Here is a 13,827-nt window from a genome sequence, read left to right on the forward strand (position 1 = left end):
CATGTATGAATTGTTATAATTCCATCATTGAGTTCTTAATATTTCTTTATGATTATTGAGAATCCGTCCGTAATCCATGAAAACCCATATCTTGTATTCTATGGGTTCTTGCATGCATGTTTTTAAATAAGATGATTATTTCATAAATATCCTACATGTCTACAAGTTTTCATGTAACTATATTATATGATTGTTTTCATGCTATGATACAAGATACATACATACTAAATACAAGTTATTTCATAAAACCATGTGTACAAGTTATTTCATAAAACCATGTTTACAAGTTATTTCGTGAAATCATTATTTCAAGACAAGTACAAGTTAATTCACGAAAATCATGGGCTTCTTAGCCAACTATATTATGTTAATGTTTTTGGGAGTTGCACAAATTACCGAGAAGGCTCAGATAGCCTGAAACTACGTAGCCACCGTAGGACAAGGATCGCTCCGCCCAGATAAGACGATACCTTAATTTTACACTGAATGGATCCATCAGGTACCTTACTACCTTATACTCGGGCAAGGTATGAGGGCTCTGCTGGTCCGGCGAGGTACCAGACTCCACGTACCCACGTGGTGATTTACTACCTTATACTCTGGCAAGGTATGAGGGCTCTGCTGGTCCGGCGAGGTACCAGACTCTACGTACCCACGTGGTGATTTACTACCTTATACTATAGCAAGGTATGAGGGCTCTGCTGGTCCGGCGAGGTACCAGACTCCACGTACCCACGTGGTGATTTCACATGTCGGTTTATGAAATGCTCTCCCTACTTATCATGTTTTACTTATGTTATGTATATATGTACTCATGCTCATGCTCATGTTCATGTCCAGGTTTTCAGTTTCAGCTCTTATCATGTTATTCCTTGTCCCGTGTTATTTCTTTCAGTTGCTTTACATACCAGTACATTCAATGTGATGACGTCCCCTTTTATTGCCCGGGGGCCTGCATTTCACGATGCAGGTACTGATATACAGGACGACACATCTGCTCAGTAGGACAGCATCCGTATCAGCTTATTGGTGAGCCCCATCTCATTCGGGGTTTAGTCAACTTTTGTTTTATGGTTAGTCATGCATCTAAGGTATGCTGGGGGCCTTGTCCCAGTAAGTATGTTTTCCAGTCAGACTCATGATAGAGGTTTCATAGACTAGACAAGTCAGTTATGTCATGTCAGACATTCGGAGTCGTATAGCCATTTTGGTCCTTAATCAGTTGTCTTTCTTAGTTATGGCCTTATCGGCCCTAGTTAAGCATATATGTGTTGTTGGGCCTTTTCTGCTTGCAGGTTGTCATGATATACTTCTTACTATTGTTATTCAGCGGCCTTGTCGGCCTATGATTCACGTTACAGAGTTTAGATATCATAGTTGGTTCGCTCGGCCCTTCGGGTGTTGGGTGCCGGCCATACCCCCCCCCCCCCCCCCAAGGTTGGGGTGTGACATTTGATGATTAAGGACCATTACTTGTTCTAAAGATCTTTGGATCATGTGTATAATGGATGGGGACTCTAATATGATGTAATAAAGTGTTAATATAGTGTTAAAATAGCATCAAATCTTTTATTTTATTTTATTTTATTTTATTATAGCCTTTTTTGGCAAATATTTGATGATTAAGGACCATTACTTGTTCTAAAGATCTTTGGATCATGTATATAATGGATGGGGACTCTAATAATAATAATCAAGTCTATAATAAACATTCAATACATACTCACAGTTGATTATCATAAACATATACTCAAGTTTATAATAAACAAAAGCACATTCAAATCCACAGAGCAACAACACAGTTAAATACAAATGTTGCAATGTTCCAACCTCGTCATAAATTACCACTTACAAAAATTTGCCCATCCAAATTCACAAGGCAACAACATAGTTGTCTTAAATTGTTTGTTAAATTAAAAAATAGTTAAAACTAAGCAATAAAATTGTTTGTTATCATCCACCACACACAAATTAATTGTTTGTTACAACCCAAATGTCAAATTACTCCTTGATGGAGCCATTAATTTCCTCGACAACAGTCGACACAACTTTGACAGCGTCAAACTCAGCATTAGCTTTATCATTAGGGACTTATTTTTCATTCTCAGCTTCATCATTAGGGACTTCTTTTTGTACCTCAACTTCATCAGCGGAGACTTCTTTTTCCTTCTCTCTTTCAGCAGCAGGGATCTCGACTTCAGCAACAGGGTCTCGACTTCAGCAGCAGGGACTTCTTTTTCATTCGCAACTTCAGTAGCAGACTCCTTCTCAACTTCAGTAGCAGACACAGCAGCAGGGAGATCTTGATAAGTTGGCACAGAGAGATCTTGAGCACTTGCACATGAACATCTTGAGCATTTGGCACATCGATATGTCGAGCAATTGGCTGATCAACATCAACATCAACCTCAACCTCACCAGCAGCTTCATTGAGAGTCTCTTTCTTCTTCTTCGCCTTCTCGCTCTTTCTAATTCTCTCCCCCTCAACATAAGTGACAAGAACCTTCAAAGACTCCTCAATCTTCTCCACACGCTGCTTCAGTTGATCATGCTCTACCTGCCCACTTGGTACAGCACGGCCCATAGATGTCCCAACACCAACATTATCTTTTGCGGCTGAATTACCACCAAGATCTTCCGAATGATTATCCTCGGCCTCTTGAGTATAGTCCTCATCAAAATTCTCCATGGACTCCTTCCCCTTCCTACTAGAAGGCTTCGAGGAATTTTTTGGTGTAATCAAAACAGTCACGCCTTCAGGTTCACGCTCCAACTCATCAATGATTGGGTCATTATTTTCATCATCATATGGCAGCAGATTTTTCATGTAATCCTGCTCCAACTCATGCACTGTAGGGATGAGGTGAGGGTGCACCATCTACAAATAAAGAAAACATTAACATTAAGCTTATTTATTTGCTAAAAAAATTAATAATAGACTTCAAATTTATACCTCGATAACTCCAGCTCTCTTAAATGGATCTCCTTCACCAAATCGCTCCATTTTCTTCATGTGCCACCTAAGAATCCTAAGAATAGGGAAAGGAACCTCCTCTGATTTCCCAGCATTCCTTCCAAGTGCAGGAAAAGCTTCATATGCCCAGACCTGTAATCACAGAAATAAAAACTGAGTGAAAAATAAACAAGACACAGTCTATACTCTACTGCACCAGTGGTCTATAATATTTACCATGAATGCCCAGGGGAAGCCATAGAGAGCATATGATGCAACCCTTTTCTCCGCGTGCACTTGGTGGTGCTTGGGAATGTCTATCTTGTTCTTCAAGTAGTCCAGAGTGAGTTTAAATGATTCCTTTCCCCAAGGATAGCTACTAAAGAACTCCAAATCGTCTGCCATTTTTATCGTGTCATGATCCACACCCCTCGACACATCTTTGGCAAGCAATATTGTGTGCAGAAACTACACTAGACAAAATTTGAGCTTTTCCTCTTTGGTCAGCCTAGGCCCTCTGATCACCGCCAACAGCTTTTCTGCCGAAATCTTTCTATCGCGACAAACTTTTGTGCAAAATGCTGCCCCTTTCTTAAGTTCCCTTTCCTCTCTAGTTCGGCTGGGATATGATCCACAGTTTAGACCAGTGATCAAAGCAAACTCATTCAAGCCAAAACACACGGGCTTGTCATTCACCAAGAACCACATCTCGTGTTTCTTCTTATGAATCAAATGACGAAGAACCGTATAGTGCACCAACATTTCATTGAATTTATTGAAGTGTTCTGATATTTTTCTTAAGTGACCAATGTTAAACCTCGGAACTTTGGGTTGCTGAGCAGCGAAGGGACTAACGTAAGTTAGGGTGAACGTGATGTCCCTACAAGTGAGAAGGGATACTTGATAATTCTAATTAAGATTTCAGAGAAGTTAGAGGCAAGAAAGAAAAGTTCGTCAAACGAAACCCCGACGCAGTTTGTGAAAAGGGAGTTCGACGGCCGTCCTTTGTACCGTCGAACGAGTCGACGTTTCGTCGATCGTACCGTATAATTGAGTTAGAGTAAAGACCATCCGACGGACAGGTCGACACTCCGTCGATTTCGACAAACCGTCGTTCTCACCGTCGAATGAAGGGAAATGGCAGATTGCTCACTGGAAATTTAACGACTTCGACGACCAGATCTATGCCCCGTCGATCCAATCGATGCTCCGTCGATCCAATTGACGCTCCGTCGATCTCACCGTACATCTCGGTCGGGATTGATTTCAAGAATTAATATAAGGACCCTCCTCCATTTTATTTCATTTCATCTTCCTCCCTCTTCTCTCCAAGAACTCTCTAAAACCTTCTCCACCATTCATCCACAAGAAATCAAAGGAAAACCATGGTCAACTACACCAAATCCATGAAATCAAGCTTATGAAACCCATTAAAAGTTCATCTAAACCAAGAAAACTCAAGGGAAGTGAGTTAGGGTTTTGGTGAAAGAAGATGAGCTTCACTTGAGGGTTGTTCATCCATCATCTAAGGTACGTTTTATGACACTTCTTCAATGGTTTGAGTGGTTGAAAGTTGTAACACTTGAGCTGTGGAAAGATATGGAAATTGGGTCATGAATGGGTGAATAGTGTCATTATTGAATAGTGGTTGGGATGAATCATGAATGGTGGTATGTTGTGATTGTAATTATGTTATAAATGACATTTAGACCATGGAATAAGTATTATATATGAGAAAACGCGATAGTGGGTTATAATCAAAATTGTGGAGAAATTGGAGAGAAATGGTGAATTGTGGTAAATATAAATATATGATGATTGTTTTTGCCATATTGTGGATGTTGTTATTAACGTTGGGAGTTGATAGAGGATGTGGAAAAAGTAGTATAAACAAAGGAAGTGCTGCCCAATTTTCCCTAGAAATAGTGAAATGTTCTTATAGCCGAGTAACTAATGTTAATGCGACTCCTTTTGAAGGTAGAAACGTGGGCAACGAGGGGAACCAAGCGAACAATAATCTAGTTAAGCGCAAAAGGTATGTGAGGCTAGTCCTTTCTTTCCATGGCATGAATCCTGTAGCATGATCTCTCTTCTCTTCATGAATCTCTTAAATTCCGGAAAAGTTACGAACCTATGACCCTAAATTACTACACAAGGTAATGAGTTAGAGTATATAAATTTTGGATGTTCATGATGGGAAGTTCCCAAAACATTCATGGTGTCATTTATTGTTTACACTCACCTCATACACTATTCCCTTCAAGGTGAGGCAGAATGTTAATGTGTGCTCCATAAGGAAATCGGGGAAACACAACCTTACGTCACCCCGATAAAGCATAGTTAACCTTAAGTCTTTATGCATGCATTATATTGAGCATATTATGATGATGAGATTACATCGCGCCTATTTGGCCGGGCAGTCACCGCTAAGGTGGGCAGCTATACACCATGGCCAGATGGCATGGGCAGACACCACTAGTGGGCGGCATGAGATGGTACCCCGGACGCGGGCTGATGTTATTGATTATTACACCGTACCTATTTGGTCGGGCAGTATATATATATATATATATATATATATATATATATATTTGTATCTATGCTTACATGGGATGATGATAATTATGAGGGTAAGTCAGCACGCATTATTCTTTATGCTGCATGGTCAGTTACAGGTTGCTCTTCATTGGTGTCCCCTTATTTCATTGATGTATTATTATGGTTTATGCCTCTCATACTCAGTACAATGTTCGTACTGACGTCCGTTTTCTTTGAACACTGTGTTCATGCCCACAGGTAGACAGGGAGGTGATCTTGATCCAGATTTGTAGGAGCTGTTAGCGAAATTGAGAGCACTCCATTGTTCCGGAGGTGCTTATGGTTATTTCCTTTATGTACATGTATATTTTGGGCACGACGGAATCTTGTCCCGTCCATATGTCTAGTACTCTAGTAGAGGCTCGTAGATATGCAGTGTGGGTTGTATGGTCTCACGAGATTGCTATATATATATATGTATATGTTATTTCAATGACCAAAAGGCTTGTGCATAGAAAGGTAATTATGTTTTTGAAACGAAAGATGAACTTCGTTGTGCTTCGAGTATAATATCGAATAAAAGAGATTTAAATGAGCATGATAGATAGTAGAACGAAGGATGCTCGGTGGTTAGCCCCGGGTATCCGTTGCGGCCCCTAGTCGGGTCGTGACAACCAAAACAGGAATGCCTGAACATTTTCCTAAGTTTATAATCTTTTATCAATGTTTTAAAATTAGCAAGCAATGCTAGCCTACTCCTAACCGAAACTTTTGCTGGAAACGATTCGTAATCATCCAACCAATTGATCAGACCATACTTGTCGACGTCAATTGTCCTTGCACAATATGGCAACGACAAGGGATCAGCATTTTCATCACCACCAGACTCCTCGGAAACATGGGGATCATCTCTTTCACCTTCCTCGACACGATACATATCATTATTCTCCTCCGAGTACGCTTTATTTTCAGGTTCTACAATTTTTCTTCTTTTACCTTCTCGGCTAACTTCTCTACCTTTTCTTTTTCTATAGTCAGATGTGGCCCTAGAACTGGTTTGAATTATGTGCCTTCCTCTTCCTCTAGTTCTAACCATTTTTTATAATCAATATACAAACAACACAGTGACGTTGATCAGCCACGACAAAAAACAAGAATAATCGACCAAAAGTCTATTAATAGACCATACTGAACAAAAAGGAAAAACAGAAAAATAAAGATCAAAACAAGCAAAATAAGTAGAAATAACACATATTTCTAGCAAAAAACAGGCGAAACTTCCAAAATTTTGAAAAAAAAATCTCAACTTTATGAACACTAGGGTTCTATCGAGTTCGTAAAATAATAACAACTTTCATGGCAAAATGGAGCTCTAAATGCTCTGGAGGAGTTGCTAAATTAAAGAAAATACCTGGAATGGACGGCAGGAACGTTATCAAGACCGAGGGAGAGGGAGAATTTTGTTGGAAACTTTAATTTTTTTAGAGCGGGAGTTGGGAAGAAGTGAGAAGAGAGAAGGGGCTTTTGTATATTTTAATAATAAGTGAAAGGGGACTTAAGTGTATAAGTTGAAAACTCTAAAAAATTTAAAATTGTAAAGTGACCTCGGGACCACTAACCTTAACCCTAAAATAAAAAAATAAAGGAAAAAAAAATGAGTGGTCCTGTTGCAAATTAAACTAAGGGAGTGACTTCAAAGCCAAATACTCTCCTCTTATTTGCCTTTTCAGTTTTCAGATAAAAAGAAAAAAAAAATGCCTTTCCACCACAACTTATTGGACTCCATGGTCACAAATTCACAATGCTTTTATATATATATATATATATATATATATATATATATATATATATATATATATATATATATATATGCTTCTTCTTTCTCCGCGACTTAAATTGTTGCCAGCATATGCATCTTGTTTCCCATGAGACATCGTCGAGGTGGTCAAGAATGTATAAGTCACTAGGAGTATTAAATCTAAATGTCACGAGTTCAAACCCTAACACTTCACTTTTTTGGTAGTAATAATTATCGAGGCTTGAACGCTACAGGACCACGAGTGGAGAAATAGACCACTGACCATTCACCGTCACGTACCACTATGTCAAACCAGCAGGGAATAAACGCTAACAAAAACATTAATTATGTCTCAATCTCAACATGAGGTGTCTATATGAACTAGCTCCATTTAAGTCCCAACTTAAATCCAATAATTATAAAAATTAATTTCTCTATTCTATATTCTCTACCGGTACATAAATCTCTGACAAGATGTAAAATGATTACTAGCAAACATTAGTTTGATCTAAAGTAGGACTAAAACTTACAACTGTCTTGTATTGCATAAATCTTTTTCTTTCATGGTGTTCGATCGACTTTTTGCTAGGACTGCAGATATAAATTTCAAGAGATTGTATGTCTTTTCAAAATGACTTCTTTTCATGCAATTTTGGGTTTATCTTATCCCGTCCTCCACTTGCTATGGTTTAACACCTTCAGGAAAACGGAAACTCCATGTAAATAAGGGTTGATGATATATATGCTCCAACCACTTGGAAGTAAGAAGGAAACCGAAACTTTCCTTTTATTATCAGCTGAAAGAAACATATATCTCTATGCTCTCATAACTTTACAAAGGCATGTGAAATCTATGCCTACTTATAACATGTGCTTATTCAACAATAGGCAGGAGGCTGGCTTAGGTCCCAATTGCAACAAACTCTTTAAGAAGTAGCTAGGTCCTTTTCTGACCCTACAAAACCGACCATCACTTTGTTTTTTCTTTACCTAGGTGATTAGGTCTAGGAAAGGCACTTGTCTCACTTCGGTTTGATTTTTTTCTTGAAGAACACAAATAAATAACCTGCTAGTACTCAAAAATAGAGAAGAAATTAAACCAAATATTAAGGCAATTATACAGCACAGGCTTTGATTTTTCTATCTTAGCTTATGAGTTCGAACGATTATCGTGCCTTTTCTCTTATAAGCAACTGTTATTTTCTTTTAAGATGTTATCTAAGGAAAAGACAATAAAGAGAAATGAAAGGATATATCACCGCTTTACCTAATTAAGGTGAAACCTGCTTTCCTGAAAAATTGTTGTAATGGTAGGTAATTGTTTGTTGGTTTGGAGGTAAGGAATGGCATAATTATATTATTTAATTAAAGCTAAGCAAGCTGAAAACATAGGCATACAAGTATATTCCTTTAAAAGCAAAGGAATCTTGGCTAGTGCTTTAAATCTAAATCACTGCTCTCTCTTTCCTCACTGGAACTATTTGGTTCATGCTGCCAACTTGTTATCTATGGTGCATTTATCAAGTCATGTCTAAAATGATTTACATATGGTTACAATATATGCGTTTTTTGTGTAGCAGATTTTGAATTTTAAGTCACTAGATACTGAATATGGACATAATTCACTTCGTTCCTCTTGGGCTATTTTCTCGATCCATCCTTCTCCAGCCTCTAGCTTTCCATTTCCTCGACTCCGTTTTTCCATAGTGCAACTTAGACTCCCTCCGTTTCAATTTATGTAAACCCATTTGACTGGGCATGAAATTTAAGAAATAAAATAAGATTTTTAAATTTATAGTGGTAAATGAGTCACATATATTTTGTGTGGCTATTAAAGGTAAATTGTTTTCAAATATAAAAAAGAGTCATTCTTTTTTGCACGAATTAATAAGGAAATAGGTTAACATAAATTGAAACTGAGGGAGTAAGTAATAGGGATTAAAAAAGTGACGAGTTAGGTATGGAAATGATCAGGTCGGGCAAAAGGAAGAAATTTTTCCTTAAACATAATTTTTATGTATGAATCCTGCCTTTTTAACTGCTTTTATTACAGGTGCACCATCTTTGATAACAAGAAGAAGAATTGGTGGAAAAGGGATATTTGATGAACAAAGTACAAATTCGAGAGTGGAGGCATAGTCGATAGACATGAACTTGTATTATAAAAAGAAACACCCGCTTTCTAAAATTTTTTTAAAAAAAAAAAAAAAAAAAGAGAGAAGAAAATGCATTTATTATCTTTTTCTGGTATTAAGTTAAACTATATGGTGCATTTATCAAGTCATGTCTAAAATGATGCATTTTTCACATATGGTTACAGTATATGCTTTTTTTGTATAGTAGATTTAAAATTTTAGGTCTTTAGATACTGAGAACAGACATAATTCACTCCGTTCCTCTTGGTCTATTTCTCGATCCATGCTTCTCTAGTTCTCCATTTCCTCGACTCCCTTTATCCATAGTGCAAATTATAAGTAATATGGATAAACAATGACGAGTTAGGTATGAAAATGAGGTGGGGTAAAAGGAATGCGAATTTTTCTTCAAACATAAATTATGAATCATGCTCTTTTAACAGCTTTTATTACAGGTGCACCATCTTTGACAACAACAGGAAGAATTGATGGAAAAGGGATATTTGATGAACAAAGTACAAAACAGAGACTGGAGGCATAGTCGATAAACAATACTACGTAACTTGTATTGTAAAAAGAAATCTACTTAAGGGAAAACTCGAAAAGATAAAGGGACACCCACTTTCTAAAATTTCAAAAAAAAACGAAAATGAGAAGAAAACGCATTTATTATCTTTTCTGATATTAAGTTAAACTAGGGGTGAAAATCATTAAAACCCTGCGTTGAAAAATCAAACTCCTCTGATATATTTTGAGAAATATACATTCTCCGCTTATCCTATCCAATATATTTTGCCCTTGACATTTTCTATCCCCCATTTATATATAACACTTTTTTATATTGTGTATGATATTTTTATTTTTACCTAGGATTAAATAATGTTACATCTTATCATAGATTTTAAATTTGCGCCTCATAACGACCTTTAATAGCCGTCAACAAGCTTCTGGCCACAATATATCACGTTTTTTTCTTTCCAAAAGATGATGTATAGATATTATATCACAAAATTCATTGCAAATTAAATATCGTAGCGTCTCATATAAGAAGTTCCTAATTTGTTATCTGTATCTAAAGCATCGGAACCAAACAAAGGATGCCCAATATCACTACTCTCACCCTCTCAGTATGAAAAAATGGACATTTGCATGGATAGAATGCATAGTCCGTGAAGAGATGAAAGGTCCCCTACAAATAATAAAAGGAGATCATCTGCAAAGAAAATCCAGCCATAATTGACATGTAACATCTCAAGTCATAATTAAACTCCTGTAACGTGTCTTCTTTTTCCACTCTAATTAAAATGACCTTTTACCAAAATTTCTAGATGGTGCCACTTTCCATATTTCTTTTATTACACCCTCAATCTCAAATTATTTGTCATTTTTTTATTTTACACGCCCCTTAAGAACTATTAATCATGAGGGATATTTGACTAACTTTATTCTTATTTATGTATAAATTATAATCTCTCTTCATTAAATGTTTACTTTATTTATGTTTCATTTTCATTAATGACAAAATTCTACAAAGGGTAAAATGAAAAAAATTAATTAATTGTGGCTTGAACTTCTAAAACGACAAATATTTTGAGACAGTTATTTTTAATAACCACGATAAATAATTTGAGATGGAGGGAGTATTCTTTTAAAGCCTGGAACTCTGAAGAATAGACAGTTATTGGTTCCAAGACATAGATAGGGGACAAATGCCCAAAAATATTTGACTTGAGATCAGATCCTAGAAAATTAGTATTACTCTCTCGTAAATGATTCATAATTTTAGGAATTCATAACTTTCAACACAGCAAATAATCAGTACTATTAAGGAAGTGAACTTTGATCCATCATCCATGGTTATTCTTGAGAAGAAAATAAGATGGATCTTTTAATACTTCATCAAAAATTAAGAAAATTCATATTCTCTTCCTTCACCTCGTCACACACAAGTAACCTTATGGATGAAATATAATGCTATTATATCTTGGGAGATATGAGGATCAATTCCTGTACGGACTTCCTTTCATTTCCCACCTTCTCCTTTTGCTTTTTTTCAAAGTAATGAAACCGATGTATGGTAAAGCTGAAAGAAAAGGAGGAAATGTAAGAGGAAAAAGAAGAAGATACGTATAGAAAGTCAGAAAGATTGCTCTCTATCAACATACTGAACTTTAATTTCAACTTTTTTGTCGATGGTGGAAGAGATGAAACGTATATAGGAGCTATGATGATCATTTTTGCTATGCTTCGGTAAAAATGCAAGTCATTAAAATAAAATCATTCCTCTCCCTATCTCCTTCCATTCACTTACTTTTTGGAAATTATTACGGAATAAGATGCAGAATTATTTATCCGGCGTTTGGTAAAGAGTATTAATTAACTCTGAAATTATTTTATATCACCATTTATACTAAATGGTAGAATTACTATCTCATATCGAAGGTGGATAAAATAATCTCACCATGTCTCGGGTTCGAGCTCTAGGTAGAGAAAGATTCTTAATAGGGAGTACTTTCCCGAATAGGATCTTACGCGGCGCAAATCTGAATATAGTCGGACTCCAAAATAGATACTAGACACCGAGTGTGCAACAAAAAAACATTATTCACGTATATGATCAAGAGGTCAGGAATGGGAGGTTAGCCCCTTGTTTTTTCCTCTGATATCTTTTCTATAAAAATTTCTGCACGGATTCGTCTTCTACTGCTATCCTTCTTTGGTAGCATTTGACTGAACGTGTGGTAATTTCCAGTAAAATTACTAAAATATCTGTAACGGCAAAACCAAAGAGACTTAGTGGGGCAGGGGCGGATTTAGAGGATGCCGAAGGTGTTTAGCTCAAAACACCCTCGATAAAAAATTACAGTGTATATATAGGGTAAATTTTGTGTTTGTGTAGATATATTAACTTTTAAATCCCCTAAATAAATGCAAAAGATTAGCTCAAGTGGTTTCACGTGTTCAAAATTGTCTCTAGTAGATAAAATCCGGCAAATTGCGCAGTTTCACCTCTGCCATGATTTCATAACACGGAATATTTTTGGCATTTTGCATCTGCTCACTCACAGCTGGAGAATTGTCCACTCGAAATTTCGTCCCCACCCTGTCCACATTAGTGTATTTTTTTGGCAAGGGGTCAAATATACTCCTTTATTTTACTTTATTGGTTAAATATATTCTTCGTTAGCCAAAATATCTAAATATATCCATCTGCTAGCTAAAGTTGTTAAATATTCTCCTACATGGATGGAAATAGCCAAATCAGATGAAATTAACCATTTAACTTTAAAAAACAATGGCCCATAATTTTAACCCGACCCGACCCGACCCACAAATTTTACTACTTTTGAGCCCTCAAGAATCCACTAAAAGAATTCAAACATATATTAATGTAAATCATACATTCTTGAAGTAGACGAAAAAGAAAAACAAGAAGGAGATTCTTGAAATAAATAGTACCTTCATCCCATTTATGTACAATCTTTCGAGCAAGTTCTGATTCTTCAAGTGAAGCTGCAGTAGCACTGAAAACAATAAAAACATATATACTTTTTAACAACTTAACACATGGGAAATTTGATTAATCAAGAAGAAAAAAGATGGGTAATTTTAATTTTCTTTGCACAAAAAGAAGGGTAATTTAAAGATGGGATTTTGGGTACGTGCGAGAGTTGAGGTTTTGGAGAATGGATTTACGGTGAAGGTAAGCTTGCTCCGCATCGAATGGTTCCCTAAGAGCATTGTTCAGGGTAATTTTGATTGAATTCTTGATTGAGGCAACATTCTTGAATTTGTGGGTCGGGTCGGACTAAAATTATGGGGCATAATTTTTTTTTTTTAAGTTAAATGGTTAATTTCTTTTGATTTGAGCATTTTCATCCATGTAGGGATATATTTAACAATTTTGGCTAACAGAGAGGTATATTTAGGTACTTTGGCTAACGGAAGATATATTTAACCAATAAAGTAAAGTAGAGGGGTATATTTGACCCTTTGCTCTATTTTTTTTTTCTTGTGTGTGTGAGATCCACATTAGTTTATCTTAATTAAATACTTTCTATTCACTTTGATCTTTCTCCCAATTTATGTGACACAACTTTTTTAGTATGTCCCAAAAAAAATGATATATTTCTATATTTAGAAATAATTTAACTTAAAATTTACCTTTTCACCTTTAATGAAATTATTTACAGTCACACAAATATCTATGACTTATTTAGACCACAAGTTTCAAAAGTGTTTCTTTCTTTTTTAAACTCTGTGCCAAGTCTAACAATATTACATAAGTTGGGACGAAGGAAATATTTATTATACTAAAAATAAATTTTTATTTTTACTTATTCATTTTAGCATATCAAGAGAAATAATCTGTTTTTTATTTTATTTATCCTTAATATTAACTA

At 36.0% G+C, this 13,827-nt stretch overlaps 1 protein-coding gene across 1 annotated transcript; it reads right to left on the bottom strand.

Annotated features, from left to right (window-relative positions):
- Nucleotides 1-1,833: 1,833 nt before the first annotated feature.
- On the bottom strand, nucleotides 1,834-3,889 carry LOC132618424 (uncharacterized). The gene is made up of 3 exons (XM_060333479.1): nucleotides 3,191-3,889; nucleotides 2,954-3,106; nucleotides 1,834-2,878 (listed from the first exon to the last, which is right to left on the bottom strand). Exons 1-3 carry the CDS (start codon nucleotides 3,356-3,358, stop codon nucleotides 2,198-2,200), a joined length of 1,002 nt encoding a protein of 333 aa, XP_060189462.1. The 5' UTR covers nucleotides 3,359-3,889; the 3' UTR covers nucleotides 1,834-2,197.
- Between the last annotated feature and the right edge of the window lie 9,938 nt (nucleotides 3,890-13,827).

This window comes from Lycium barbarum, chromosome 11 (assembly GCF_019175385.1).
Source record: "Lycium barbarum isolate Lr01 chromosome 11, ASM1917538v2, whole genome shotgun sequence".
Lineage (NCBI taxonomy): Eukaryota > Viridiplantae > Streptophyta > Magnoliopsida > Solanales > Solanaceae > Lycium > Lycium barbarum.